The 26,620-nt window shown below is 39.2% G+C and overlaps 1 protein-coding gene across 1 annotated transcript in view; it reads left to right on the forward strand.

Moving 5' to 3' along the window:
* Positions 1-26,620, forward strand: part of HORMAD2 (HORMA domain containing 2) — a 74,086-nt gene that overhangs the window by 20,475 nt on the left and 26,991 nt on the right. The window contains exons 8-10 of the mRNA XM_027865288.1: positions 2,023-2,090; positions 4,241-4,392; positions 4,529-4,782. Of these exons, the coding sequence (XP_027721089.1) occupies positions 2,023-2,090; positions 4,241-4,392; positions 4,529-4,782 (474 nt within the window). The remainder of the gene's footprint in view (positions 1-2,022; positions 2,091-4,240; positions 4,393-4,528; positions 4,783-26,620) is intronic.

The raw sequence follows: 26,620 nt of genomic DNA on the forward strand, positions 1-26,620 counted from the left end.
TCTTGCATAATTCCAAATTACTTTCCAGAAAGCTTGGCTCAATTAATTCAACACTCCATAGATAAAATGTTAATATGCCTATCTTCCTACCCCCTTTCCCCCACCACCCAACACACTGATGGTTTCCATCTTTTCCTGTCTTTGCCAGACAGTTGGCTTGGTATAGGGGATAGAGGGTCATTGGGGAGTTATGAAGGGTTGGATTAAAGTCTTGCCTTTGACACATACCAGCTGTGTGCCCTGGGCAAGTCCATTCACATCTGAGCTCCCCAGGCAGCTCTCAAAACCTACAGATCATTTTCCTAGGAACTGCTTTTCAGCCACGTCTCTCTACCCCATCTTGATTTTGGAAAGGAAATTGCTTTGAGTCCCTGTGGGGGCCCTCCAGATTCTACTTCTTGAAGGTCCAGCCTGTTGAGGCTTTTGCGGATCCTGAAGCTGCCACGCAGGGGTGGTGTTAGCTAGCCCTGCCAGCTTGGTGCCAGCCCCCAACTGGAAAAGCGTGCTGTCTCGACAAGTCATTGACGGTCAGCAGGAACAGCAGCCTAGAGCCGAGTCCTGGGTCTTCAAGATGATGTGCAGGAGCTCTGGCAGGGGGAAACTAATTTGCCCAGGCACAGGCATCCAAGATGCACAAACCAGTTTTACTGCTTTCTACCTTTATTTGTAGATGAATTTCACAAGTTTGGTTTTTGCAGTTTTGAGGTTTTCCAGACCAAAACTTTCTGATTGTCTATCACTGAGTCAGGCAGTGGTTTCCTTCAGCAGTGGTTATCATGTGTCTAACACATGATAGGTGCTTGGTTTAAAACCGGGGGCCTGGGGTGCTGAAGTGTTAAGTTAATAATGGTGAAGAACTAAAGGAAAATCTTATAAAACAGGCAGAAAAGTATCAAATGAGGGGGCAATACAGAGTGATGCCCGGAAAAGGGTGCCCGACCGTTCTTATAATGGAATGTGGTGGAAACTCTCACTTATATCCCAGGAAAAGTATTTGGGAGTTATCGGAGACGGTTCTTTAAAGACTTCAACTCAGTGAGCCCTTGTAGTAAATTACCTCTGCCCCCATGAGTAGCAACTCATATAACCAAGATTTTAATTAGTCAGAGACACTAAGGCATAGAAAGTCCAGTAATTGGTGGGGAACCAGAAAAGGAATGCTGCAATGCCAAGTTCTCTTCTCAAACTAATGTTGTAATGTGCTCAGACCAATAGACATTGGTGCTTCCTTGATCCTGGTCTACCATTCCTACCTAACCTTCACACTATTAAGAAATTGGGGAATATGGAAATTCTTTAAGTAGAAATAGGGTGTATTGAAAGTATTATAGTGTCTGATTGAAGCAAGTATTTATCTCCAAAAATTTGATGCTGTCTGTCCACAAAATTTATGGTATTAAGGGAGGTAGGAATAGAATACATGAAACATTCCTGGGCCCAACCCAACAGTCTGCCTCTGACAATAGTCAAGAAAAGCCTCCAGCTTCCTTTTACCTGTTTTCTCACCTCCGCAAGGCTGGCACCTCAAATCTCAGAAAATATTATTTCTGAATCATATAATATTGTGAAACAAACATATAAGTAAGAAAACTTAGCCAACTCTCGTGGGAAATAGTCAATCGAAAATCTATCAACAAGTAATTGTTAAGTACCTACTGTGATTTATGCTAGGTGATGGAGAAACAAATGCAAAAAATGAAGTTGATCCCTAGTTGCAGAGACCTAACATTCTAATGAAAGAAACACACACCTCCATGGATTTGGGATGTTATCAGTTTCATGGCTGAAATGTTGCGTATCCACGCCTGCCTCACCTGGGTGACTCTTGGCCTTGTCCTCCCATAAACCCACCGCAGAGCAGGAAGCCTTCCTCTAGAGCAGGAGCTCTTAACTTGGGGATTTGTGAGCTTGGGTTGTATTTTTTAATATTTTTATAATGGTGTTTCAATATAGTTGGTGTCTTTGGTTTCTGCAGATCTTTTCTGAAACAATCTGTTCATCTGTTTTCTTTGACGTTTCTAGAAAGTCACAGAGTTATATCAGTTCAAATTCCGGTACACAAAGGAAGGACCCCGAATGGATTTTGTCAGGTAGACCCTCATTTTAAACATTTAATTAAAATAATTGTAATCAGACTCAAATATCCTCATTCTCTGGCAGGGATGGATGAGATCCAGGAGAGACATTCTCTCTTTGCATCCTCCAGTGTTGCAGCCCATCATGGTTCTTGAAGATTCTGCCCACAGGGCACAAGCAGGGACAGGTGCTGCTAAGTTGGAGAGGTTACTAACCTACTCGGATGCCCACAGGCTGGTGGAGTTTTCATTCACAGCCATTCCAAAATACCATCTAAGTTAGAGTGGAGTTGTAGTGTAAGTGGAGGGAGTACCCACAGATATGTAATCGAACATCCTTGTGGAGCAGGTGCCCTCCACCCCAAGCTTCCAGGGGATCGATGACTCTGGGCATGCTCCATGGGGGAGGGAAGGGCCGGCTACCACTACACCTGAGATCCCAAAGTCAAGTAAGAAACAGATGTGACTGATGCAAATAGAAGCTCTTTGAGAACAAGGGACAAGTCACACCCTTCTTTTTTTACTCCCACAGTGCATTCAGAAGTACCGTGAACACATTGTAGGCATTCAATAAAATAATTGTTTAACTGTGTTGGTATATAACAAACACACTTACTCACCGATAATTGTTTAGATTTTATACTTGGAGAAATCTGTGATCTTATCAGCTACTTCCTCTGCTTGTATAGATTCTTTCCCATGAATCACAGGATCTGGGCATCTCAGAATTGGAGGCCATGTAGTCCAACTTGGATGTATTGGCACACTCTCAATGTGCCGTAAACCTTCCTCTCTTTCTTTAAGTGTGCATCGATAGCAGAGGTGGTTTAGCAGAGATTGCATGCTGGTCAGGGTTGTTTTAGAAAGACCTTTCCCAGGGTGCCTTCCAACCCTGAAATTCTCAGGTTCTCTGATCTTCTGCTGATGTAATCAGGGAAGCAGTAATATTCTAACTTTGATGGGGAAGGGAAAATTAGGGCTTATTGGTAATTTTCTAGAAGCCAAGGTTGTAATTTGAATTAGGTGGTTACTTGTTTGCATTTGCATTATCGGTTCTTAAATATAACTCTCTCAGTAGAGAAATGCAGTGACGATCTGGCCTTTATCTTCCTTCCTTAGTGGTACTGGAGGTATGCAGTGGGTCACAGATGCAACCTTCTCAGGCTGCCAGGGTTCACATAGGCGGCTTCTGATAGACGGAGTTCCATATTTGTTGTTGTTCCTGGAAGGGGCCTTTCTAAGTGAACCAATTACTGCAGGAGTTGCCTTGCCCAAAAGTTATAGAAGTCTGAACATAATTGGAGAAGTAAACCCTGGAGGGACGTCATAGAATCATGGCACTTTAAATCTGCAAGAGGCCTCAAAAAATCATCCAATCCAATGCTCTCATTTTACAGACAAGGAAGCTGAAACCCAAAGAGTCTAGTCAGTGAAGAAGGACTAGAATGTGGGGCCCCAGATTACCAGTCTGAGGTTCTTTCCGCTTGACCGTAGTCAATCCTACACTGCAATGGACCTTAGTACTCCTTCCTAAGTGTGGGACTCCTTCCAACAGTGTAGATTGCAACCCAGTCCATCCTGTAGGGGCCCTGGCCTACATCTTCCCATAAACACCCACCACAGCATATACTCTCAGTAGGAACCTCAATGGAACATATAAAGAAAATATTTAAAAATCAAGTTATATTTCAAATATGTAAGGGTCCTTGCTATTTAAATAAGTTGAGTCAGTAAATTTTTATTAATGCCTACTATATGCTAGGGCTTCTGCTAAGTGTATAAGTATATAAGTGTGTAAGTATAAGGATACAAATGCAAAAAAGAAAGACAGTTCCTGCCCTCGAGGAGCTTACAGTCTAAGAAGGGAAGACCACACACAAAAGAAAACTGAAAAGGTGGGAGGTGGGTATTGTAGAGAAGTCAAAGAAATCCAAAATGAGGGCAGCTGGGTGGGAAAGGAGGGGAAGTCAGTCCTAATCCTTTTCTAAAGCAAAAAAATCCCCAATAAAGAGAATAATTACCTCAATATTGCTTTTTTTTTTTAAATCTCACTATCTTATTTATAAGTCCTCTGTCCCATAGCAAAAATGACTTCCTCTTGGAAGTGAATGCCAACATTTCCTGTTTCTGAGTCTCACCCCCTTGCTCTACTGCTCTGATTGTAGCACTAGTACCAGCTTTGAGAGTGGGAGAACTAGTGAGGAGATCAAGAAAGCCAGTACCCTCATCATCCGCAAGTTGTACGTTCTAATGCAGAATCTCAGCCCTCTTCCCAGTGACATCACACTGACCATGAAACTCTACTACTACAACGAAGGTAGGCAGTTTCCTTTCCTGGAAAGTTCTTGTAGTCAGATATGAGGAGTCTGGTGCAGCGTCCTGAAAGTTAAGGCCAATGGCCCTGCTGCAGCCCACCCTTGCTCTACTGATTGTTTTCTCATTTCACTTTGCAGTAACACCCAACGAGTACCAGCCCCCTGGTTTCAAGGAAGGGGAAAGTGCCCAGGGCCTGCTGTTTGAGGGAGATCCCGTCAGCCTGAAGTTAGGCTTTGTTTCCACCAATTTTCACAACGTCAAAGTGAAAATCATGACTGAGAGTCAGAGGGTGGCGAATCTGGGCAGCAGTCTGCTTCTGGAGAATAGCATCACTGAGATCTCCCATCAAGGCCTAGACTGTGATGAAGAGGAAGAGGAAGGCAGCATTAGTGTAAGAAAAGGCTTAATAAGCTTCTTTTACCTCAGTTTGCCTCCATTTGCCAAATGTGTACAGGTGCCGTGGTCCCATGCCAGGTTCTGCGGAGGGTGCCAAGGAAATAAAGTAGAGCAGACATAATTCCTGGCCTCAAGGAGTGTGCAGTCTCATTTTTAAAAGGCAGTTTTCTTTAAGAGACAAGTGCAGTTGGAACTATATCAGATTGTTCATGTCTATAAAAAGCCTTTAGATATGTTTCTTTAATTAGATGTCTTCACTAGAAGTGAAAATTTTAAATTGTTTTTCAAAATTTCATTTATAACAGGCAGATTTACAGTTCTGCCTTCATGACCGTAAAGAATGAATTCCCTTTGCATTAAGAGGATTTCAAATCAGATGTGACGGAGACTTTTCAGGCTTCTCAGGTTGGGAGACATGGGAAGAGGCCTGGGATTCTCTTTTCAGGAGACTTTTAAGAATAGTCAGACAGTTAATAACATTTCTTTAGCTCCTGCTATATGCCAAGCACTGTGCTAAGAAGTGGATATACAAAGAACATGCAAACAACTATGTATGAACAAGCAATATACAGCATTTTTTTTAAACAATTTTTCTTTTCTTTCTTTTTTAAAAAATCAATTAATTAATTTTAGGCAATTGGGGTTACGTGACTTGTCCAGGGTCACACAGCTAGTAAGTGTCTGAGGTCGGATTTGAACTCAGGTCCTCCTGACTCCACGGCTGGTGCTCTATCTAGCTGCCCCGATATATAGCATTTTTGTTCAGTTGTTTCTGACCCTTCGTGACCCTATTTGGGGTTTTCTTGACAGAGATACTGGAATTATTTGCCATTTCCTTCTCCAGCTCATTTGACAGATGAGGAAATTGAGGCAAACAGGGTTAAGTGACTTGCCCAGGGTCACACAGCTCGTAAGTGTCTGAGGCCAGATTTGAACTCAGGAAGATGGGGTCTTTCTGACTCCAGGCCTGGCACTCTATCTACTGAACCACCTAGTTGCCCAATATAAAGAACAAACAGGAAATAATCAGCAGAGGAAAGGCACTAGAATTAAGAAGAGTTTGGAAAGGCTTCCTATAGGAGGTGTGTTAGTTGAAACTTAAAGGAAGCCAGAGGAACCAGGGGGTAAGGATGAGGAGGGAAAGTGTTCCAGGCATGGGGTACAGGCAGAGAAAACTGACTCAGAGTTGGGAGATGAAGGGTCATGTTCAAGGAACAGTCAGGAGACCAGGGTCACTGGATCGAAGATTACATGGCAGGGAGTAAGGTGTAAGAATAGTTCTTAGGGCCAAGTTATGAAGGGCTTTGAACAGCAAACAGGATTTTAAGTTTGATCTTGGAGGCGATAGGGAGCCGCTGGAATTGATTGAGTAGGGGCATGATTTGGTCAGATGGGTGCTTTAGGAAAATCACTTTGGTGGCTGAATGGAGGATGAACTAGAACAGGAAGAGAGAGACTTGAGGCATGCAGGCACACCAGCAGACTATGGCAATAATCAAGTTGGGCCTGTACCAGGTAGGGGCAGTTTCAGAGGAGAGAAGGGGATGTGTGCGAGAGATGCTACGAAGGTAAAGTCAACAGGCCGTGGCAACAGCTTGGATACGGGGGTGGGAGTGGGGTGAGAGAGAGTGAGGAGTCCAGGATGCCTCGTAGGTTAACCTTAGAGACTGGGAGGATGCCCTTGACAGTAGTATGGAAATTGGGGAGCAGAGAGGGTTTAGGTGGAAAGATAATGAGGTCAGTTTTAGACATAGCACCTTTAAGGGGTCCACTAGACGTCTAGTTTGAGATGTCCCAAAGGAAGTTGAAGATGGAAGACTGGAAGTCAGCTGGGAGGTTAGGGTTGGGTAAAGAGATTGGTAAATCATTAACGTAGAGATGGTCATCCCAAAGGGTAGAAGAAATAGAAGGGCTGGAAAGATCAAGGGAGACAGAGGGATGTTTGTAGGTGGGAGGGAAGGAGCCAGTAGACAAGGAGATTGAAAATAAGTGAAGGAGAGGGGATGACAGAGGGGGCAGTCTGCTGGGGGAGATAGATGGAATGGGGTCACTTGGGTAGGTAGAGTCATTTATCTCAGTAAGGAGAAGGGCCACCTCATCATGTAAGACGGAGGTGGAGAACAGAGTGGGGAAGGCATCTGAGTGATAGGAGTTGAGGAAACAAGGAGGAGAGGGAGTTCTTGGTGAATGGCCTCCCTTTTTTTTCGTAAAATATGAGGTTCTCAAGTTTTCAGCTAAGAAGGTGGACGGAGGGGGAGCCATGGGATGTTTGAAGAGGAATGAAAAGGTGTAAAGAGCCGCTGTGGAAACTTACCTACCAAGGGATATTTACCTAGTTTTGCTTAGAGTTTAAAGGATGTACCAGAGGATTTCTGAAGATTCTTTTCAAAGCCTTTTATCCTGGGTTGTCTTATTTATTAAATTCTAGTCTTGATTCAACATTAAGATTGAATTAAGCCAAACAGAGTGGTCCTCCCTGCCCCCATTTCCTTTTTTTTTTTCCTTTTAAGATTTAAGGAAAAAAAAAACTGTTATTGATGGCCTCTTGTTTTTACCTCAGTCTTATCTGAATACACACAGCTAGGCTGCCACTCACACATACACACATATACCACGTGGTTGCTCAGGGCAGTAATATTCAAAGCTGATGAGTGAGATTTAAGCAGTTTATTCCTCTCAGGATTTTGTAAGGAAAATTATGTCCTTGGATTCTCTTATTTCTTACCAATGGATGAATTACTTTACTTTCATATGCTTTCTTGAAATCTTTCTTTACTGTGTACTCCTTTCTGAAATGGTTCTAGAAATGGTTTAATGCTAAATAGAATCCACAGTTTCAGCTTTTCCAAGATGGAAGCGTGTTCAGTGGTTTCCTGTTTGTCTTTGTCCTTTGGGAATATTTTGGAAAGACAGTTGGATTTTAAACAGTATTTTGTCCCAAGGACTTGTGTAGTCTGTTCCCACCTAGGATTGTGGGCCATGGCTGAGTGCCCATTTCTAGGGCCCATGGTGTTGTAGTGTCTGAGTCCATCCATTCACAAGACTGTGTTTTCCCAATGAGAATGAGAACTTCAGAGTGTGAATTTGTGTTACTCCTATTAAAATATAGGTTAAACATTGACCTGTTGTGAAAAAAATTGTTAGTATCAAATATAGATTTTAGTTATATTAAAAGCATTTGATTTTCTCCTTCCTTAGTTGTAGTTCTAAATTTGAATGTTTTCAAGTTATTGCTTCCTGATTACAGATTTGGCTCCATTTTATTTTCAAGGTATCTGGCACAACTTTTTGAGCTTGTAATTCCTTCTTCAAAGTCTGCTATTATGAAATTTCTATGTAGTCCTACTGTGATCCCTCATCATGCCATGGAGGTGATCCTAGCTATCTGACTGGTTCTACTGTGCTGGAAAAGCTTTGAGCAAGGTCTGGCCAACAGAATATAAACTACTTTCTGAAGATCAGGTTGGCCAAGTATGGAAAGGCTTACCGTCGTTAGATTGTTAACTTGGAGATGAATTTCTTGGTCATAGCAACTCATGAAAGACACTTTTGTTGTGATTTTTATCTTGTTTATTTGCTATTTTGTTGATTTGATTTTTTCTTTCTTTTTAAAAATCAGGTTTATCAATTTTGTTAGTCTTTTCAAAGAACTAGCTTTTAGTTCTATATATCATTTCTATATTTTTTTGGGGGGAGGAAGAGGATTTCCCAGTTTATTTTAGGTTTTTTATTTGGTGGCTTTCTAATTTTAAAAATGCGTTTCATTGATCCTTCTTTTTTCTGTTTCATGAATGCATGTTTGTAGGGATACGATTTTTTTTCCTCTTGAGGATATCCCAGAAATTTTAGCATGTTGTTCCATCAGCATAATTTCCTATCACATAATTATCGTTTTCTTTGATTTGTTCTTTGACCCATTCGTTACTTAAGATTTTATTGTTAAGTTTCCATTTGAGTCTGTATCTTTTGTTTATGCTTGCATAACTAATAACTAGTTTTTCGGCATTATGGACTATAAGTGATATATTTACTTTTTTCTGCTGAGGCATTTGGAGCATATAAGTTTAATATTAATATTGGCTCATTGTAAGTAGTTCCTTTCAGCACAATATAGTTTCCTTGTTTATCCTTTTTATGTTTTGAATGTTTATTTTTTTTTCTTTTTCATTGGCTGATAGCATGATTGTAACTCCTACTTTTTGGGATTCACTTAATGCATAGTAAAAAATTTTCTGGACTCTCATTATTATTCCGTATATATCTTTGTTTTTTAAAATGTTTTCTTATAAGCAACAAATTGTGGCATTTACTTTTCTTATCCAATCTCTCTTTTTTGTTTTATTGGATTGTTTAATTCATTCACATTTAAATTTATGAGAGTTAGGTTTATATTTTTCTCCATTTGTTTCTAATGTTTCCCCCCAAATTAGGATCCCCCACCTTCCTCTGTAAACATGATATTATGTTTCTTTAGCTATTTTAGCTTAACCAGTTTTAAGACAACCCCATTCCCATTGGCTCTGGTCCCTTCAGTGTCACATTTCTTCCTGTCCTATTTGTAATCCTGTTCCATAGTTTTGGGGTTTTTCTTATTAGTTCTTTTTTCTTGTTTGCTTTTATTTAGTTATTTAATTCTTGTCCTCTATTTCCCTCTCATTTAAGTAGTCAAGTACAATCCCCTTTCCTTTCTTTCACTTAAACTTGTTTGTTAGTTTTTATAATTTTATTTCTGTACCTTTTTGTTAAAAATGCTTTCCCTTATTTTCCTCATTGTTTATTGTCCCTTTCTGTCTAGGGTTTAATTCTTTGACCCATGGCCCTTGTATTTATTTAGTCCTTTATTCTCTGTATCTTTCATGGAATTAAAACTTTTTTTTTTTTTTAGGAAATTGGGGTTAGGTGACTTGCCCAGGGTCACACGGCTAGGAAATATCAAGTGTCTGAGGCTGAATTTGAACTCAGGTCCTCCTGACTTTAGGGCCGGTGCTCTATCCACTGCGCCACCTAGCTGCCCCAGAATTAAAACTTTTGAGGGACCTACTTTGGGTTCCTTCTTCTAAAGAGTTTCTCTTATTGCTCCATGACCCCTTTTTTCAGTTGTGTCCCACTGTTAGAAATGCTATTACCTGTAGATGTTGGAGAATCATTTCCCCAGGGAAGGTATCTTCTTATGTCCTTGATTATACAGTTCATTATTGAACTTTATCCTCTCTTTGGTTATTTTTTCTCTGTTTGCCTTGCAATCTCCTCCCAGGATCTATGCCCTTCCATTTCTCAAGGTGTCAGCTGCCCCCAAGAGCCCTGATTCTTCTTCTCCTGAGGCAAGAGATCTCTAAGATCTATGGTAGATCATACCCATTGTAAGATCCCCATCATCTCCCTTTATATAATATGTCTCTTCTCCCATAGGAACATTCATCAGTGGTGCCCTCTTCCGCCACTGGAACAAGGTTTCCCTCCTTCTTTTCCCCTTTTCTAATTTCTCTTTTTACCTTTTCACCCATTCTCTGATAAGTTCTCTTCCCGGGAGACTGCAGGAGTTATTTTCTCTTCATTGTTAGCCTTTGACTTAATTAAAATACGTCATGTATTCCTCTCTATCTTCTTTCTTCCCTCCTCCCTTTTATGTGCCCTCTCATTCTGTAATTTGGTCCCACAAAAAACAGCGATTCACCCACAGGCAGTGAGGTTTAGATCATGATGTTTCAGGCCTGTTTCTCCATCACTTGTATTTGACTTCTTCTTTCACTCTTGTCTCCTGGCATACATTTAGAAAGAAGTCTCTGAATTTCTTCTCTGTTGTTAATTTGATATTGTTGTTGTTGGTTAATGTATTTATTTGCCTTTCTTGTATTTCTGTTGTCTGGTCTGTTTGAGCAGTGAAAAATTTCTTCAGGTCTTGCTTCCTTTATAGAAATGTTTTCTCCTCCTCCTTCTCTTCCTTCTTCTCCTTCTCCTCCTTTTTCTTATTGAAGTCCATCTTTTTTTAATTTATGATTACACTCAGATTTGGAGGTTGGGGCTCTCTGGGCTGCATCTTGGCCCCCTTGTTCTTTGGACACATTATTCTATTTGTTCCTTCCCCTGGTTACTTGCAAAATTTGTCTGCCAGCGATTGTTAAACTTGACTTCTTGGGTTTAGGACTTCCCTTTGGGTACCTAGAGCTGAAAAGGACAAACAAAGCAGGCCCAAGCCCATTTTCCAGAGTCACATGGACTGGGGAGGGGAAAAGGGAGCTCTCAGGCCTTTAACCCATTTTACTGCATCTTGTTATCTGCTGGGAATGAAGGATACCCTAGACATGGTAGAAAAGAGAGTGAGACAGTGCCAGTCAGGTAGTTTTAATAAGGAAGCCACTTCCAGAAGATTGCAACTCATCTATGCCTTCCTAGTCTATGTGACTCTTATTAATGTCCTCCCATTTGTTCGCCATGTAGGGTCCGCTCACAGTCCTGAAGGCCTTTTAAGATTTCTCTTGCCATAATCAACATATTGGTGGATCATTTTGTCTGTTTACCTGTTATCCCCATGCCTAATGCCTAACCATAGTTAGGAAAGATATGACCTTTCATTATCTAATTGTTTTTATGATGAAACCTTCTACATTTAGACCATTTTCCCATTTGGAAGTATTATATAGTATAAGGTACTAGTCTAAGCCTGTTTTCTGCCAAACTGATTTCCAGTTTTCCCAGAAGTTTTTATTGAATAAGGAATCCCTTTCAAAATATTTTGTTTTCTTGGGTTTATTGAACACGGAACTGCTTTTTCCAGTTCCTATTTGTTTCCAATTATTCTTAATCTAGTAAATTTTGTTGACTTACTTTTCTAGTTTTTAACTAGTGCTAAATAATTTTGATAATTCTTACTTTATAGTACAATTGAGAGTTGGTAAAGCAAGGTCTCGTTGTTATTTTTTTCATTTCCCATTCTCAATCTTTTATTCCTTTGTATTAATTTTTATATTTTATTTATTCATTCCTATAATATATTCCCTTGGTAATTTAATTGGTATAGTTCCAAATCTATAGGCGAATTTAAATAGTATTGCCATTTTGAATATATGGGCCTGATCTAGGCATGAACATTAAAAATCTCTCTAATTATCTTCTTTCAGTTCCGTAAAAAGTACTTTGTAGTTGTATTTATGTAAGTCCTATGTGAGATTTGGTCTGTTAGTTCCCAGCTGTTTTTATGAATTTTTGTAGTCAAGTTTTCTTTTTCTTCTGTATTTTATAAGTAATATACAAGAATGTAAAACTTTTAAAATTTAATATAATCAAAATTATCCATTTTATATCCCATAATGCTCTCTGTCTCTTGTTTGGTCATAAATTCTTCACTTATCCATAAATTTGGCAGGTAGGATATTCCATGCTCCCCAAATTTGCTTGTGATATCACTCTTTAAATCTAAATTGTGTACCCATTTTGACCTTATCTTGATAGATGGCATGAGATGTTGCTCTTTCAACCTACTTTCCGGTTTTCCCAGCAGTTTTTGTTAAATAGTTCTTATCCCAAAAACTTGGATCTTTGAGTTTAATCTAACATTAGAACACTATGGTCATTTTATTTATTTATTTTTTGGCGAGGCAATTGGGGTTACATGACTTGCCCACAGTCACACAGCTAGTAAGTGTTATGTATCTGAGGCTGGATTTGAACTCAAGTCCTCATGTCTCCAGGACTGGTGCTCTATCCCCTGTGCCACGTAGCTGCCCCTACTATGGTCATTTACTACTGTGTATTGTGTACCTAATCTTCTGTACTGATCCTCTGCTTCATTTCTTAGCCAGTACCAGATTGTTTTGATGATTACTGTTTTGTAACACAGTTTGAGGTTTGGTACAGTTAGGCTACCTTCCTTCACATTTTTTTTTCAGTGATTCTTTTGATATTCTTGACTTTTTGTTCTTCCAGATGAATTTTATTATTTTTTCTAACTCTATAAAAAATTTTTTTGGTAGTTTGATTGGTATGGCACTAAATAAGTAAATTAATTTAGGTAGAATTATAACTTTCATTATATTGGCTTGGCTTACTTAAAAACAATTAATATTTTCCCAGTTGTTTAGATCTGACTTTATTTGTGTGAGAAGTGTTTTGTAATTGTGTTCATGTAGTTCCTGGGTTTGTCTTGGAAGTTAGACTCCCAAATATTTCATGTTGTCTATAGTTATTTTAAATGGAATTTTTCTTTCTATTTCTTGTTGCTGGACTTTGTTGGTAATACATAAAAATGCTGATGATTTGTGTGGGTTTATTTTATATCCTGCCATTATGCTAAAGCTGTTCATTATTTCAGCTAGTTTTTTATTTTTTTTATCCTCTAGGATTCTACAAACATGCCATCATATCATCTTCAAAGAATGATAGTTTTGTTTCCTCATTGCCTATTTGAATTCCTTCAATTTCTTTTTCTTCTCTTATTGCTATAGTGAGTATTTCTGGTACAATATTGAATAATAGTGGTGATAATGGCCATCTTTGCTTTACCCCTCATCTTATTGGGAAGACTTCTAGCGTATCCCTATTACAGATAATGCTTGCTGGTGATTTTAGATAGATGCTGCTTATCATTTTAAAGAAAACTCCATTTATTCCTATGCTTTCTAGCATTTTTAATAGGAATGAGGGTTGTATTTTGTCAAAAGCCTTTTCTCTATTTATTGAGATAATTATATAATTTTTGTTGTTATTTTTATTGATATGGCCAAATATACTGATAGTTTCCCTAATATTAAACCAGCCCTGCATTCTTGGTATAAATTCCACCTGTCATAATATATAATCTTTGTCATATATTTCTATAATCTGCCTGGTAGTAATTTATTTAAAATTTTTGCATTAAAATTCATTAGGGTAATTTGTCTATAGTTTTCTTTCTCTGTTTTTGCTCTTCCTGGTTTGAGTATCAACACCATATTTGTTTCATAAAAGGAATTTGGTAGGACTCTTTTTTTTGCCTTTTTCCCCCCAAAATTTTACATAGTATTAGAATTAATGTTTGGTAGAATTCACTTGTGAATCCATCTGGTCCTGGGGATTTTTTTCTTGGGGAGCTCATTGATGACTTGTTCAATTTCGTTTTCTGTGATAGGATTCTTTAAATATTTTATTTCCACTTCTGTTAATCTGGGCAGTTTATATTTTTGTAAATATTCGTCCATTTAGCTTAGATAGTTAGATTTATTGGCATATAATTGGGCAAAATAGCTCCTAATAATTGCTTTAATTTCATCTTCATTGGTGGTATATTCACCCTTTTCATTTTTGATATACTGGTAGTTTGGTTTTCTTCTTTCTTTTTTTAATTCAGATTGACCAGTGGTTAATTTTATTGGGTTTTCTCATCAAAATAGTTCCTAATTTTGCTTATTAGTTCAATGGTCTTGTTAATTTAAATTTTATTAATTTCTCCTTTGATTTTCAGGATTTCCAATTTGGTGTTTAATTGGGGAATTTTAATTTGTTCTCTTTCTAGTTTTTTTTTTAATTGTATACCCATTTCATTGATTTGCTCTTTCTCTATTTTATTTATGTAAGCATTTAGACATATAAATTTTTCCCTAAGTACTGCTTTGACTGCCTCTCATAAATTTTGGTATGTTGTCTCATTGTTGTCCTTTTCCTTAATGAAATTATTGTTTGTTTCTATGATTTGTTCTTTGATCCACTCATTCTTTAAGATTAGATTGTTTAATTTCTAATTAATTTTTAATCTATGTGTCAGTGGCCCTTTATTGAATGTAATTTTTATTGCATTATGATCTGAAAAGAATGCATTTAATATTTCTGCTTTTCTGCATTTGACTGTGAGGTTTTCATGTCCTAACAGATGATCAATTTTTGCTTGGTGCCATGTACCACTGAGAAAAAGGTATATTACTTTTTATTCCCATTCGGTTTTCTCCAGAGAACTATCATATCTACATTTTCTAAAATTCTATTAATTTCTTTCTTGTTTATTTTTTGGTTAAATTTATCTAGTTCTGAAAGGGGAAACTTGAGGTCCTTCACTAGTATAGTTTTACTGTCTATGTCTTCCTGTAACTCATTTAACTTTTCCTTTAAGAATTTGGATGCTACACCATTTCATGCATATATGTTTAGTATTGATATTACTTCCTTGTGTGTGGTACCAAGATATAGTTTTCCTGTTTATCTCTTTTAATTGGATCTAGTTTTGTTTTTGCTTTGTCTGAGATCATGATTTCTACCCCGGCTTTTCTTCTTACTTCAGCTGAAGCATAATAGATTAATCTATAATTTTTATGCTGTAGCACATGATTAATTTTTGTAAAGGCATGCTGAAAAAATATATGTTCTTTTATATTCCCATTGATAAATGACGGTAGGTCTACTAAATCTAGTTTTTCTGGTAATCTTTTCAGATCTATTGTTTCCTTCTTGCTTTTCTTGCCATTATATTTATTGAGTTCTGAGAGAGAAATTTTAAAACTACCTATAATTACTATTTTAATATCAAGTTATTTTTGCATTATGATTAGATTTTCCATTATGTACTTAAGCATTATGTAATTTGGTGCATATATATGTAATAATAATGTTATTTTATTATCTATGGTACCTGTACCTTTAAGCATAATGTAGTTTCCCTGTTTGTCTTTCTTCATAGTGTCTACTTTTATGGTTGCCTTATCTGAAATCATATTTGCACCTCTTACCTTTTTGAAACTGCCTGAACCAGAATAAATTTTATTCCATTATCTCATTTTAACTATAAATGTCTTTATATTTTAAATGTAGATTTAAAAAAATTCAGTGAATTGTTAGGTTTCTTTTCTAATGCCATTTTCTTGTTTAAATGGCAGGTTTACTCCATTCACATTTAGGGTTATAATTGTTAAGTTGTGTTTCCTTCCATCAAAATATCAAATTTTATTTTAAATAGCATTAGACCCCTACAGTTTGCTTTACTTGCAGTCATCTGTCTGATTCTAATTTTTTCCCCACCCCTAACCTCCTCCCTCCCACCCTAAGCCTAGATTCCTTGATCTTACATTTATTGTTATTCTCTCTTTGATTACTCTTCTCTTTTTCAGACCAAATAAGTCTTTCCCATGTCATGCCCCAATGATCTCATCTCTTCGTTTGAATGCCATTCATCTGTAGCACTCCTTTCCAAGAAATATGAATTCATTTCATCTACTTCTCTACTCTTTTCCAGTTCTAGGACCATTTCCTCCTGCGTTTTGCACAGAAGTATTTTCTCTTTTCTTTGGATGACTCTGTATGACTCTCATTCAAGGTGAAACTTCTGCCGGACAATTGCTTTACTCCTTCCTTTTCTCAGCCCAGAGAGTGTCTAGATCTCTATTCTCTCTCACATCCTACTTTCTTCACATCTTTTTGATATGAGGAAATTTTTGATATGGGTTTGTAAGAACTTCAACTGTGGAATCCTATTCCCAGAAAAATTAATTCGTGAAGGAAATGTAATGGGATAGACTGGCCAGTGAAGGGCCAGTCCTTTGTGCCTGTGTTTCAGTCTAAGCCACCATGTAGAAACTTGGCAGAAGCCATTTTCCAACTATGATGAGGCAGATTGGTACTGTTAGATGACAAGGTGTCTTCTAATTGGTTATGGAACCAGAACTGATGATCAGAAATGGTTGGGCCAGAACTAAGTGTGCATACAAAAGGGGCGATTAGCCCACCTTTCACTTTTCTTTTCTTTGCTGCTGTGAAGAGACAGGAGTCTTTTGAGGTACTAGGGGGGAGTCAGGGCAGTTATCATCAATTCTTTTGGCTATGCGGCCACCTAGAAGACTTTTTGTCGTCACACAGTAACAATCATTGAGTTGTCATGACCAGTATCCAATTTTCCCCATGTTTCTGCATGAGCACTTGGACTGAAATCACGTAGGGCTAGTCCAGCCTGTTACACTATTCCACCATACTAAATTTTTGCTGTACTCTTCAAATCATCGGAGTGTACTTTCAAGTCATTGTCCATTTTTCCAATCCGTAAAAGTTCTTTGTGATCCTGGGGTGACTTAAGTATCATTCTTTCAAGTGCCTTGCATTAAAGAGTCTTAGAAAGGTCTATATGACATAGTTCATAAAAGAACAGGAAATTAATATTCTTCAATACTTCCAAATACATGGTGATAAAACCTATCAAACATATCACATAACAAAATCCCTATAGGTTAACACCTGTCTTGGTGCTTGCAGAGACCTTCCCCAGCCCAAAACAATAAATAATAAAAAGAAAAGAAAAGAAAAGAAAGCTTTCTAGAATTCTCAGAATTTCTCTGAAAGGATTAAAGATCTGGGGCTGGCTGAAAGTCACACCCCTCACCTTCAGGTGAGAAACCAAACCATCCTGCATGAAAATTCCTCCATGATTCTCTTTAGCACACAGGCAAATCCAACTGAAGGTCTGAACAAAACATTCAGGTGTCCCATTCTATATAGGGCACACCAAATGTCTCTAGAGATCCGTTGCACACATTAAGTGATCCCATTGGACATCCAAACAAAAATTTCATCTGGGTCCCTTCGCAATAGGGATCCTGAAATTTCCTCATAGGATCCCTTCCAATGCACAGGGCAATTGAAATAGAGCTTTTCATTTACTCTTCGCTAGGACAAGCAGATTAACTTTGAAAGGAAAAAAAATTCAGGAAAATCTGAACAATATGTGGGGGTTGCCAAACATGAATCACTTGGAGTTGGTTGCCCAAGGTTTCTAGGTCAGCAGACAACTCAGACAAATTACCTAGATTCATGTTAGAACAAGGTAAACAGTCTAGATCTGCTTAAAAGTAAAAGAAAGAACATTTGTGAACTCTCATAGTATACTTTAGATGAATTGCTGGGTACCAGTATTTTAGAGATACAAAATTTATACTGCTCATATTAGTTGTAGTGTGTGACTAAATAGGGTGATTTTGAAAAATGGGTACAGTAGTACCACAGATATTAGTACTTAAGTATTCAAACAAGCAAAAGTCATTACACACACGCACACACAAACTGTTCTTGTAAAGAAACACACTGGAAAACAGACTAATTATAGCTTAAAGCAAAAAATTTAAAAATGCTAATTTTTCTCTAGTAGATCCCTGCAAACTAGGGTATCCAGGAAGGAGAAACCTGGAAGGAGAATCTCTAGTATGTCCTTGAAAATGCCATATACCTCAAAATCTCAGGCAAGGTCCCCATAAGTGTACCCAAATCCCATGTTACAACTCCCCTAACTCTCTTTCCTATTGGTGGCCTGGTCCCCAGAGGACAGCTAACTATTACTTTCTCAAGTAACCTAGGGAGGTTGAGTTTCTAGCTGTTGTTTCTAATGAGCCCCCATCAGAATGCTTCCCATTAACAACCAGTCAGCTAGACAATTAGTTTTTACAGAAGATAGTTACTAAGGTGATATAGTAAGGATAGTTTGTACAAACAATTTCCCCCCAAATGTCTGGGGCATACTCTCCCACAAATATTGGGTTCACAGAGTGAGCACAAAATTAAAATGCAGTGGCAGTGAGATAATCATGTAAGGAACACATGTGATAAAGGGGTAACTCAGAACTCCTGGTTACTGGAAGCCCTTTCTTGAGTCTATAGCCAACATTCTTTTCTAGTGCAAGGGGTCATGCACCTTAAAGCTGCCTCTTCCCTTGGGTGGCTATTTTCGAGCATCTTTGTCTGTGCTATTCTTTATTTGCCCTTCGGTGTTTTGTTCTCTGCTCCTGGTGGGATGCATTATCTCTTACTGTTTCAGTCTTTCATGGTCTAACATGGTCATTCTGTGTGTGTGTGTGTGTGTGAGAGAGAGAGAGACAGACAGACAGACAGACAGACAGACAAACAGAGACAGGGAGACTTCCTTTAGGCTCACTCCCGTATTCACCTTGCTACTCTCTGATTCAGGTATAAGAATCTGCTTTCCTATGGCACTCCTGAGTCAAGTCCTTCACTGTGTGGTTGGTTCACTGAAATTGCAAAGAGGCTAATTTTGGTTTGAACACCAGGAAAAGCTTCCTTACCATCATCAGAGTCATCCCAGAGTAGAATAGGCTACTCTAGAGCGGAGGTGGCAACTTCTTCCACCCTGGAGGTCTCCAAACAGAGGATGGATGGCCACATTGATGATGCTGTAGAAGGGATTCTTATTCAGGAACAGTTTGAACTAGACGATCTTAAGGGCCTTCCAAATTAAAAATTCTGTGTGATCCTTTCAGCTTCCAGGTTCACAACCTTGGAGCCATTCTTGACTCTCCTCTCCCTCATTCTTCATATCCCATCAATTCATTCTTCATTTCCAATGACATTTATTTATTTATTTTGCGGGAAAATCTTATGTTCTATTATGTTTTGTAAAGTGTTTTATATAGCTTATTTAGTTCACTCCTCAAAACAAGGTTCTGAAGCAAGAAATGTGATATCAATTATACATGTGAAATAATGCAAAACATATTTCTATATTAGCCATGTTGCTCAAAAAAGCAAGAAAAATAAAGTGAAAAAATTATGCATTTTTCATCATAAGTCCTTTGGAGTTGTCTTTCAGCATTGTATTGATCAGAATAGCTAAGTCATTCACAGTTGATCATATTGCTGGGACTCTGTACAATGTTCTGATTCTGCTCACTTCACTTTGCATCAGCTCACATAAGTCTTGCCAGGTTTTTCTGAAACCATCTTGCTTGTCATTTCTTACAGCACAATAGTATCATCACAATCATATGTCACAACTTGTTCAGCCATTCCCCAATTGATGGGTGTACCCCCAATTTCCAGTTCTTTGCCACCACAAAAGAGCTGCTATAAATATTTTGTATGTATAAATCCTTTTCCTTTTCCTTTGATCTCTTTTGGATACAGACCTAATAATAGTATTACTAGGTCAGAGGGTATGTGCAGTTTGAAAGCCCTTTGGACACAGTTCCAAATTGCTCTCCAGAGTGGTTGGATAAGTTTCCAACTCGACCAAGAATGTATTAGTGTCCCAATTTTCCCATATACCCTCCAACATTTATCATTTTCTGTCATAATTAGTCAACCTGATAGGTGTGAGGTGGTACCTTAGATTTGTTTTAATCTGCATTTCTCTAATCAGTAGTGATTTAGAGCATTTTTTTCATTTGAATGTAGATAGCTTTGATTTCTTCTTCTGAAAACTGCCTGTTCATATTTTTGACCATTTATCAATTGGGGAATGACTTATGTTCTTATAAATTTGACTCAGTTTTCTATATATTTGAGAAATGAGAACTTTATCAGAAAAACTTGCTTTAAAATCCCCCCCGCCATTTTCCTACTTTCCTTTTAATCTTGGTTGCATTGGTTTTATTTGTGCAAACCCTTTTTAATTTGATGTAATCAGAGTTATTCATTTTATATCTCATGATGCTCTCTATTTCTTGTTTGGTCATAAATTCTTCTCTTATCCTTTGATCTGACAGGTAAAATTTTCCATGCTCCCCTAATTTGCTTATGATATCGTCCCACGCTGGCATTTAAGGCCCCTCCTTTTCTGGCATTATTACATATTTTTGTCATTCTAGGATATTATAACTCCTCTTCATAGCCTGTTCATAACATGCTTTTTCCTACAAATCTCCACCCATATCTGAGATGTACTTTCTTCTCACCTCTGCTTAATTTGGTTCAAAGCACAGTTCAAGTACCACCTCCTGCACAAAACTTTTTCTAAACTCCCTAGTTGTTGTCATCCTTTGTTTCTTGGCATTGTTTTGTATTTACTTATATGTGCATAGGTTGTATTTCCCTCCTTCTCCCCCAGTAGGATGTAAACTCTTTGAGGGGATAAGATTGTTGCCTCTTTGTCCTTGTACCACCAGTTCCCAACTTTTATATTTGGACTGCATTGGTGATTTCACTGATATAGTATAGAGAATATGCAATGTGGAAATTTCCTTTACTTGCTCAGCAATTTGCCTTTAGAGGCAGGTGCCCAAGGTAATGAAAGGTTAAGTGAGACTTGCCTGGGGTCTTCTAGTTACTTGTGTCAGAGATGGGACTGACCCTGAAGCCAGCTCTCTGCTTACTGTGTGCATTGCTTCCTGCCTCCAGAGATTGCTCTAGACCAGGGCTTCTCAAATGTTTTCCACTGCCTCCCATAAGGGGTTGCAACCCACAGTTTAAGAAGTGCTGCCCTAGACCCTGGGATTCTGTAAGAACTAAGAAAAATGGTTGAAGGTTATAAGGAGCCAGAATTCAGCTTAATGTAAGGAAAAGCTTCCTAATAATTGAAGAGATTCAGAAGTGGGCAGCAATGGCTATTCCTCAACTGCGTCAAGGTAACCTTAATCCTGACCTTAAATCCCTTGAGGTGTTTGAGGAATATCCCACTGGATAAGCAGTGATGCTGTAGAAGGGCTTCTGTGATTCTAGGAAACCCATCCCCTTTCTCAAAGAACTGTTTCCTCTTCCTTGACCCACCCCAGGCCTCAGGGATATCAGCTTTCCCAGTCCTCCAGCAGTACTTTGTGTAGGTATCATTCTTTGGGTACTTTGCATATGGTGTCCTGTATTGGATTGATCTTTCATTTATATGTCTTGTCTTGCCACCTAGATTTTCCCTTGAGCACAAAGACCATGTTTTAGTTATCTTTGTATACCTAGCTCCAAGCACAGTGTCCAGAACATACTAGGGGCCAATAAATGGTTTTTTGTTTGTTTTTTGGTGAGGCAATCGGGGTAAAGTGATTTGCCCAGGGTCACATGGCTAGTAAGTGTCAAGTGTCTGAGGCCGGATTTGAACTCGGGTCCTCCTGACTCCAAGGTCAGAGCTGTCATCCACTGTGCCACCGAGCTGCCCCACCAATAAATGTTTTTAGTGATGAAGATAATGGCTCATGTTTAAATAGCACTTTATAGTTTGCAAATTATTTTCCTCACAACAACTCTGTGACAGAGAGCAGGCACTGTTTTCCTTGTACTAAAGATGAGGAAATAGAGCATCTGAGGTTAAAAGACTTATACGGGGTCACGGCTTGGACTGAGTAAGTGGAGAATCTGATCCCACTCCAATGCTCCCTCCACTAAATGCCCCTCCCCCATAACCCCAGCTAGTCTTGGCTTGTACTTTAGAGGGGTCTTATTGATTCTGAGGTCCTCGAGAAAGGAGGGTTTTGCTTGATGTCCTCATTCACTAAACATCTACTGGACACCAGGAGCTGTGCTCACTGCTGCGGCCACGAAGGCAAAAATGAAATAGCGCCTGCTCCCAAGGCAGGGGAGGGGGATACAAAATGAACACGCGTAAGACAATACAAGGTAACATGGTGAGTACAAAGTCCTGATTACTCTGAGGCAAATGATTGTTGTTGTTTGTGTTTGTGCTGTGTCTGACTTTGTGACCCCACTGGAGAATTTCTTGGCGAAGATATTGAAGTGGTTTGCCGTTTCCTTCTCTAGCTCATTTGACATATGAGGAAACTGAGGCAAACAGGATTAAGTGACTTGCCCGGGGTTACACAGCTAGTGTCTGAGACCTGATTTGAACTCACAAAAATGAGTCTTACTGACTACAGGCCCAGTGCTTTAACCACTGCACCACCTAGCTGCTCCTGGTCATAATGATAGCTAGCATCAATCTGATGGAAAAGCGAGGAAGAACTGCAATTAGCTCATGATGAAAAATCCCTTGATTAAAGCAATCCAGTTGCTACCATAGGCAGGATGGCAGAGCAGTTTGCACTCCTGTGCTTTTCATTATCAAGCCTTGCATGTCTGCAAGTTTGGCCGATGCCGCAGCAAACTGCTTCCTGTATCAGAAGTCATGAATGACCTTAATGAAGCTGGAAAAATTGAGAAAAAGGTGGAGATGATGAGGAACAGAGGAAGGCCATCAGAGAGAGAGAGAGAGAGTAAGGCCAAAGCCGGGACATTAAATGACATGGAAAGGAACAGGGACACATGTAGGTCCCCTAAGGGCACCCAGAGCTTGGCGTCTATTGCAGCCACCCTCTTTTTCTCTGAATTTCTGACTATGTGTCTCTCAGTCTTTCCAACTTAATCGAGGGTAGTTCCCTTTCTCTGACTTATTTTCTGTTCTTGAGGATTGCATTTTTCACTCAAAACTCTTCCCAGTGGTCTTGAAGTTAGGAAGACTGAGTTCAGGACCTAACATGGATGGACACATAATGGCTAACAAGTCAAAAAGTCTCTCGGTGTCCCAAGCAGGCAGCTCTCAAAGACTTGGAGGAGTTTGGAATAGCTGGCAGACCCGGGTTGGCAGAGGGAGCTTTGTCACTGGGCATTCCCTACACTAATGAAATTGCAGTTATGGGGCAAAATTTTAAAAAAATTATGTATATATTTATATATACATACACACATATATGTATATGCACATATGTAGATGTGAGAGAGGGGGGTGGGGAGAGAGAAATGGAGGCTCAGAGTTGAAGTGACTTGCCTAGGGTCTCATGTTTGGCATAGGGCAGAATTAAGATTTGAATTCAGGTCTTGACTCACTCTTGGTTCAGGCTTATGAAATGTTTCCCAAACTTCTCACTTATTTCTTGTTTCTTCCTGGGCAGTCTGTAATAAAATCTGATGAAAAGGTCCCTTGAATTCTCCCTCCACTGATTTTTGCTATAATCCGCCCCACTGTGTTTCCTACTTGGTTGTAGCATTTCCTTGCTTAAATTTACATTCTCAATAGACAAAATTACCCTGCTTGCCCCTCCTCTTCCTCCCTCCCCCCATTCCATCCTGACCTTTCAAATAAGATAGACCCTCCGGAGCCACATTCTCGTCACGGGCCTCATGCCATCATGACTCAGTAAATCTCAATATGTCTAATTTGTTTCCCTAAATTAGGATCCTATTCACCTTGCTCCGTGGTCATAGTTTATAAATTTGTGGGCAGACATCTGAGGCTTCGTCACAAGGGACCTTAAAGGTCCTCTAGTCTAATCAGTCCCCTCTGCTTTACAGACAGGCAAAGAGGCCCTGAGAGTGGACAGGTGGGGACAGAGCTAGGATCTGAGTCAAGCTCCTTTGCTTCCAAACTCTGTTCTTTCCACTGCACTATTTTTATAGTCAGCTCTTTTTGTGGATTTTGTAGCCTGAGAATTTTTGGGGCTGTGTCTTGACTCTGCTCCAACCCCCTAAGACTCCACTTTTTCTTTTGAGAATATTTTCTCTGGGTCCGTGTTAAACATTTGTAATAGATTGTCCACCAGTGGGTGGCAACAGTTGCGTATGCTTCTGTTTCTCATTTGATCTTTGATTCTGATTGGGGATAAATAGCTCACAAGGAGGCGAATGCGAGAAGGTGATATGGAGATGCAAGAAGGTAAAATGACCAGAATTAGAAAAAATATCCTTGCATGAAGACAAAATATGAAAAAATAGAGAAATTTCTCAAAAAATACCTAACACTTCCCTCTCCTTGAAAAATATTTTGTGGTATCCTTACATATTTCTGTTGGATGCAGTCTGAAAAATCCTTCCCTACATGCCACTTGACTGTCTTATATCTTTCAACAGTATGCTGTCCTACTCCTTAGAAGTCTCATTAATATTTGATCATGTCATCAAGGTTCTACAGTTCTTATAGGATGAATTTTTATCCTGTAAAAGGGTGTAGGGTTTTGTAGAACATTTGGCTAATAAGGTCATGTCCATACAATGCAGTATTCTGGGAAGCCTTTTCTAGTCTATTAAGTTGGAACAGTGACAAGCCAACTCAGGGCATACTGGCTAAAGGCAGATGTGATTTTATCCGGTTAGGAACCCTCTAACTCCAGATGTGGAGAAGTAGCACAATATGGGGAAAGTGGATTTGGAATCAAGAGACCTGTGTTAGAATCCCAGCTCTATTATTTACTTCCTGTGTGACCTGGGTTAATTTCTCTGGTTCTTATTTCCATCGGCTGCAGCAGGATCTGTTGACTCTATCCTCTGAATGTATGAAATCTCGGTAATAAGTCTGAGTGGGGAAACAAAACGATCCCTTATAATCGGGGACATCCACCCAAGCCTGCCTGAAAACGACTGCTAAGTGCTGACATGTGTAGACAGTCTACCCAGAAGCTTTTAGGTGGGGTGTGATGGCTCATGCCACTACTGAGTTTTGTCTGTAGAGACATGATTTTAGTCCATTGTGGTTGTCCGGGGAACTAAAATGTTCACTCTATAGTGGGAACATTTTCGGGTAGGAGTCATAGGCTATGAAATTTTGTTTTCCCAGATACACCTATGTTTTTTTGCGTCCATTTCACAAACAACTGAGAAACACTTTTCTCAAGTCTTTTTCCCAGGAATCAAGACCCAGGAATCTTGAGTCAAGATGTTATATTTTCCTCATGTCTAAAATACTTACATACTTTACATAATTCATTTTCAGTCATGTCTGACTTTTCATGACTCCATTTGGTGTTTACTTGGCAAAGATACTGGAGTGGTTTGCCATTTCCTTCTCCAGCTCATTTTATAGATGAGGAAAATGAGGTAAAGAGGTTAAGTGACTTGCCCAGGGTCACTAGCTGAGGCTAGTAAGGGTCTGAGGCCAGATTTGAACTCAGGAAGATAAGTCTTCCTGACTCCAGGCCTGGCCCCTCTATCCATTGCCCCACCTAGCTGCCCAACCTAATTCACAAGTTTGTTTTAATAAATTGTGTTATGAAGGGCAGCTACGTGGTGCAGTAGATAGAGCACTGGCCCTGAAGTCAGGAGGACCTGAGTTCAGATCCTTCCTCAGACCAAACACTTGACATTTACTAGCTCTGTGACCCTGGGCAAGTCACTTAACCCCAATTGCCTAAAAAAAAAAAATTGTGTTATGAAGTACCTCAATGCCAAAGTGATAACGTTATATAAGTATTAAGTATAAATATATGTATATACATACACATACAAATATGTATTTTGTTTTCTTTGGATTGCTTTCTATCCCAGTCAATGTATGAGAACAAGAGGAGGCCACCTCCAGTTGTCCTAATGTATATCTAGCCACTGGACCCAGATGTCTCTGGAGGAGAAAGGTAGGCTGGTGACTTTGCACAGCCCTACCTCACTTAAATCCAATTCACTTGGAAGTCATAGTATCAGCGTCCTGAAGCCTTGATCCTCTTGGAGAATGAAGGACAAACCAACAATGAGAAGAACTTTTTGTTCTGAGCTCATTTTGTTCTGCTGAGCTAATGTCTTGTCTTTTGTGGTGCGGCCTTTCATAGCACCAGCTCTCCTGAAGCATGTGTGCCTTGTTTAATGCACTGTAGTGTTGGCAGGAACCTCTCAGGGTTCTTGGAAGTGGAGCTGATCATTGAAAACGTTGGAGGAGGCACACTATCTATAGAGAATTGTCACCCTTCAAAACCACACACCTCCCCTCATCATGGAACCGTCATCCTTTTTACTGAGTTCTTTTTTTTCCAAATGGGAAAAATTCCATTTATTTTTATGCTCTGCATCATAGCATGCAATTATCCTCTGAAAAACTGAGTGGGGGCCAGGGGGAGGAAAGTTGGATGACCGTAGCCCATCAGCCTAATAAGTCATTTCTTTGGGAATGAATCACACTATGCTATATCAGAGAGTTATTTCCTTGCCATTGTTAGAGGGAAGAGGTGCAGCAATGGTCTGTATGTATTCCACTTAGAAGAGGAAGAAAGAAGTATTGACAAAGTTAGCATCAGAAGAAAGCTGGACAAAATGAGTAATCTATGTAGGAATATGGGCTGGATATCATTCTGTTCAAATCTTAGTGTGAGAAGCTGGTTTTGAAACTAGAGCAGGGATGTGGAGGTTCCATCAGTGGAAAAGATGATGCTTATAATGAGTAAATTGATAGAGTGGTGCTACAACTAGCTTAATCTTTT

The sequence above is a fragment of the Vombatus ursinus genome, unplaced genomic scaffold (assembly GCF_900497805.2).
Source record: "Vombatus ursinus unplaced genomic scaffold, bare-nosed wombat genome assembly UNPS02001287.1, whole genome shotgun sequence".
NCBI lineage: Eukaryota > Metazoa > Chordata > Mammalia > Diprotodontia > Vombatidae > Vombatus > Vombatus ursinus.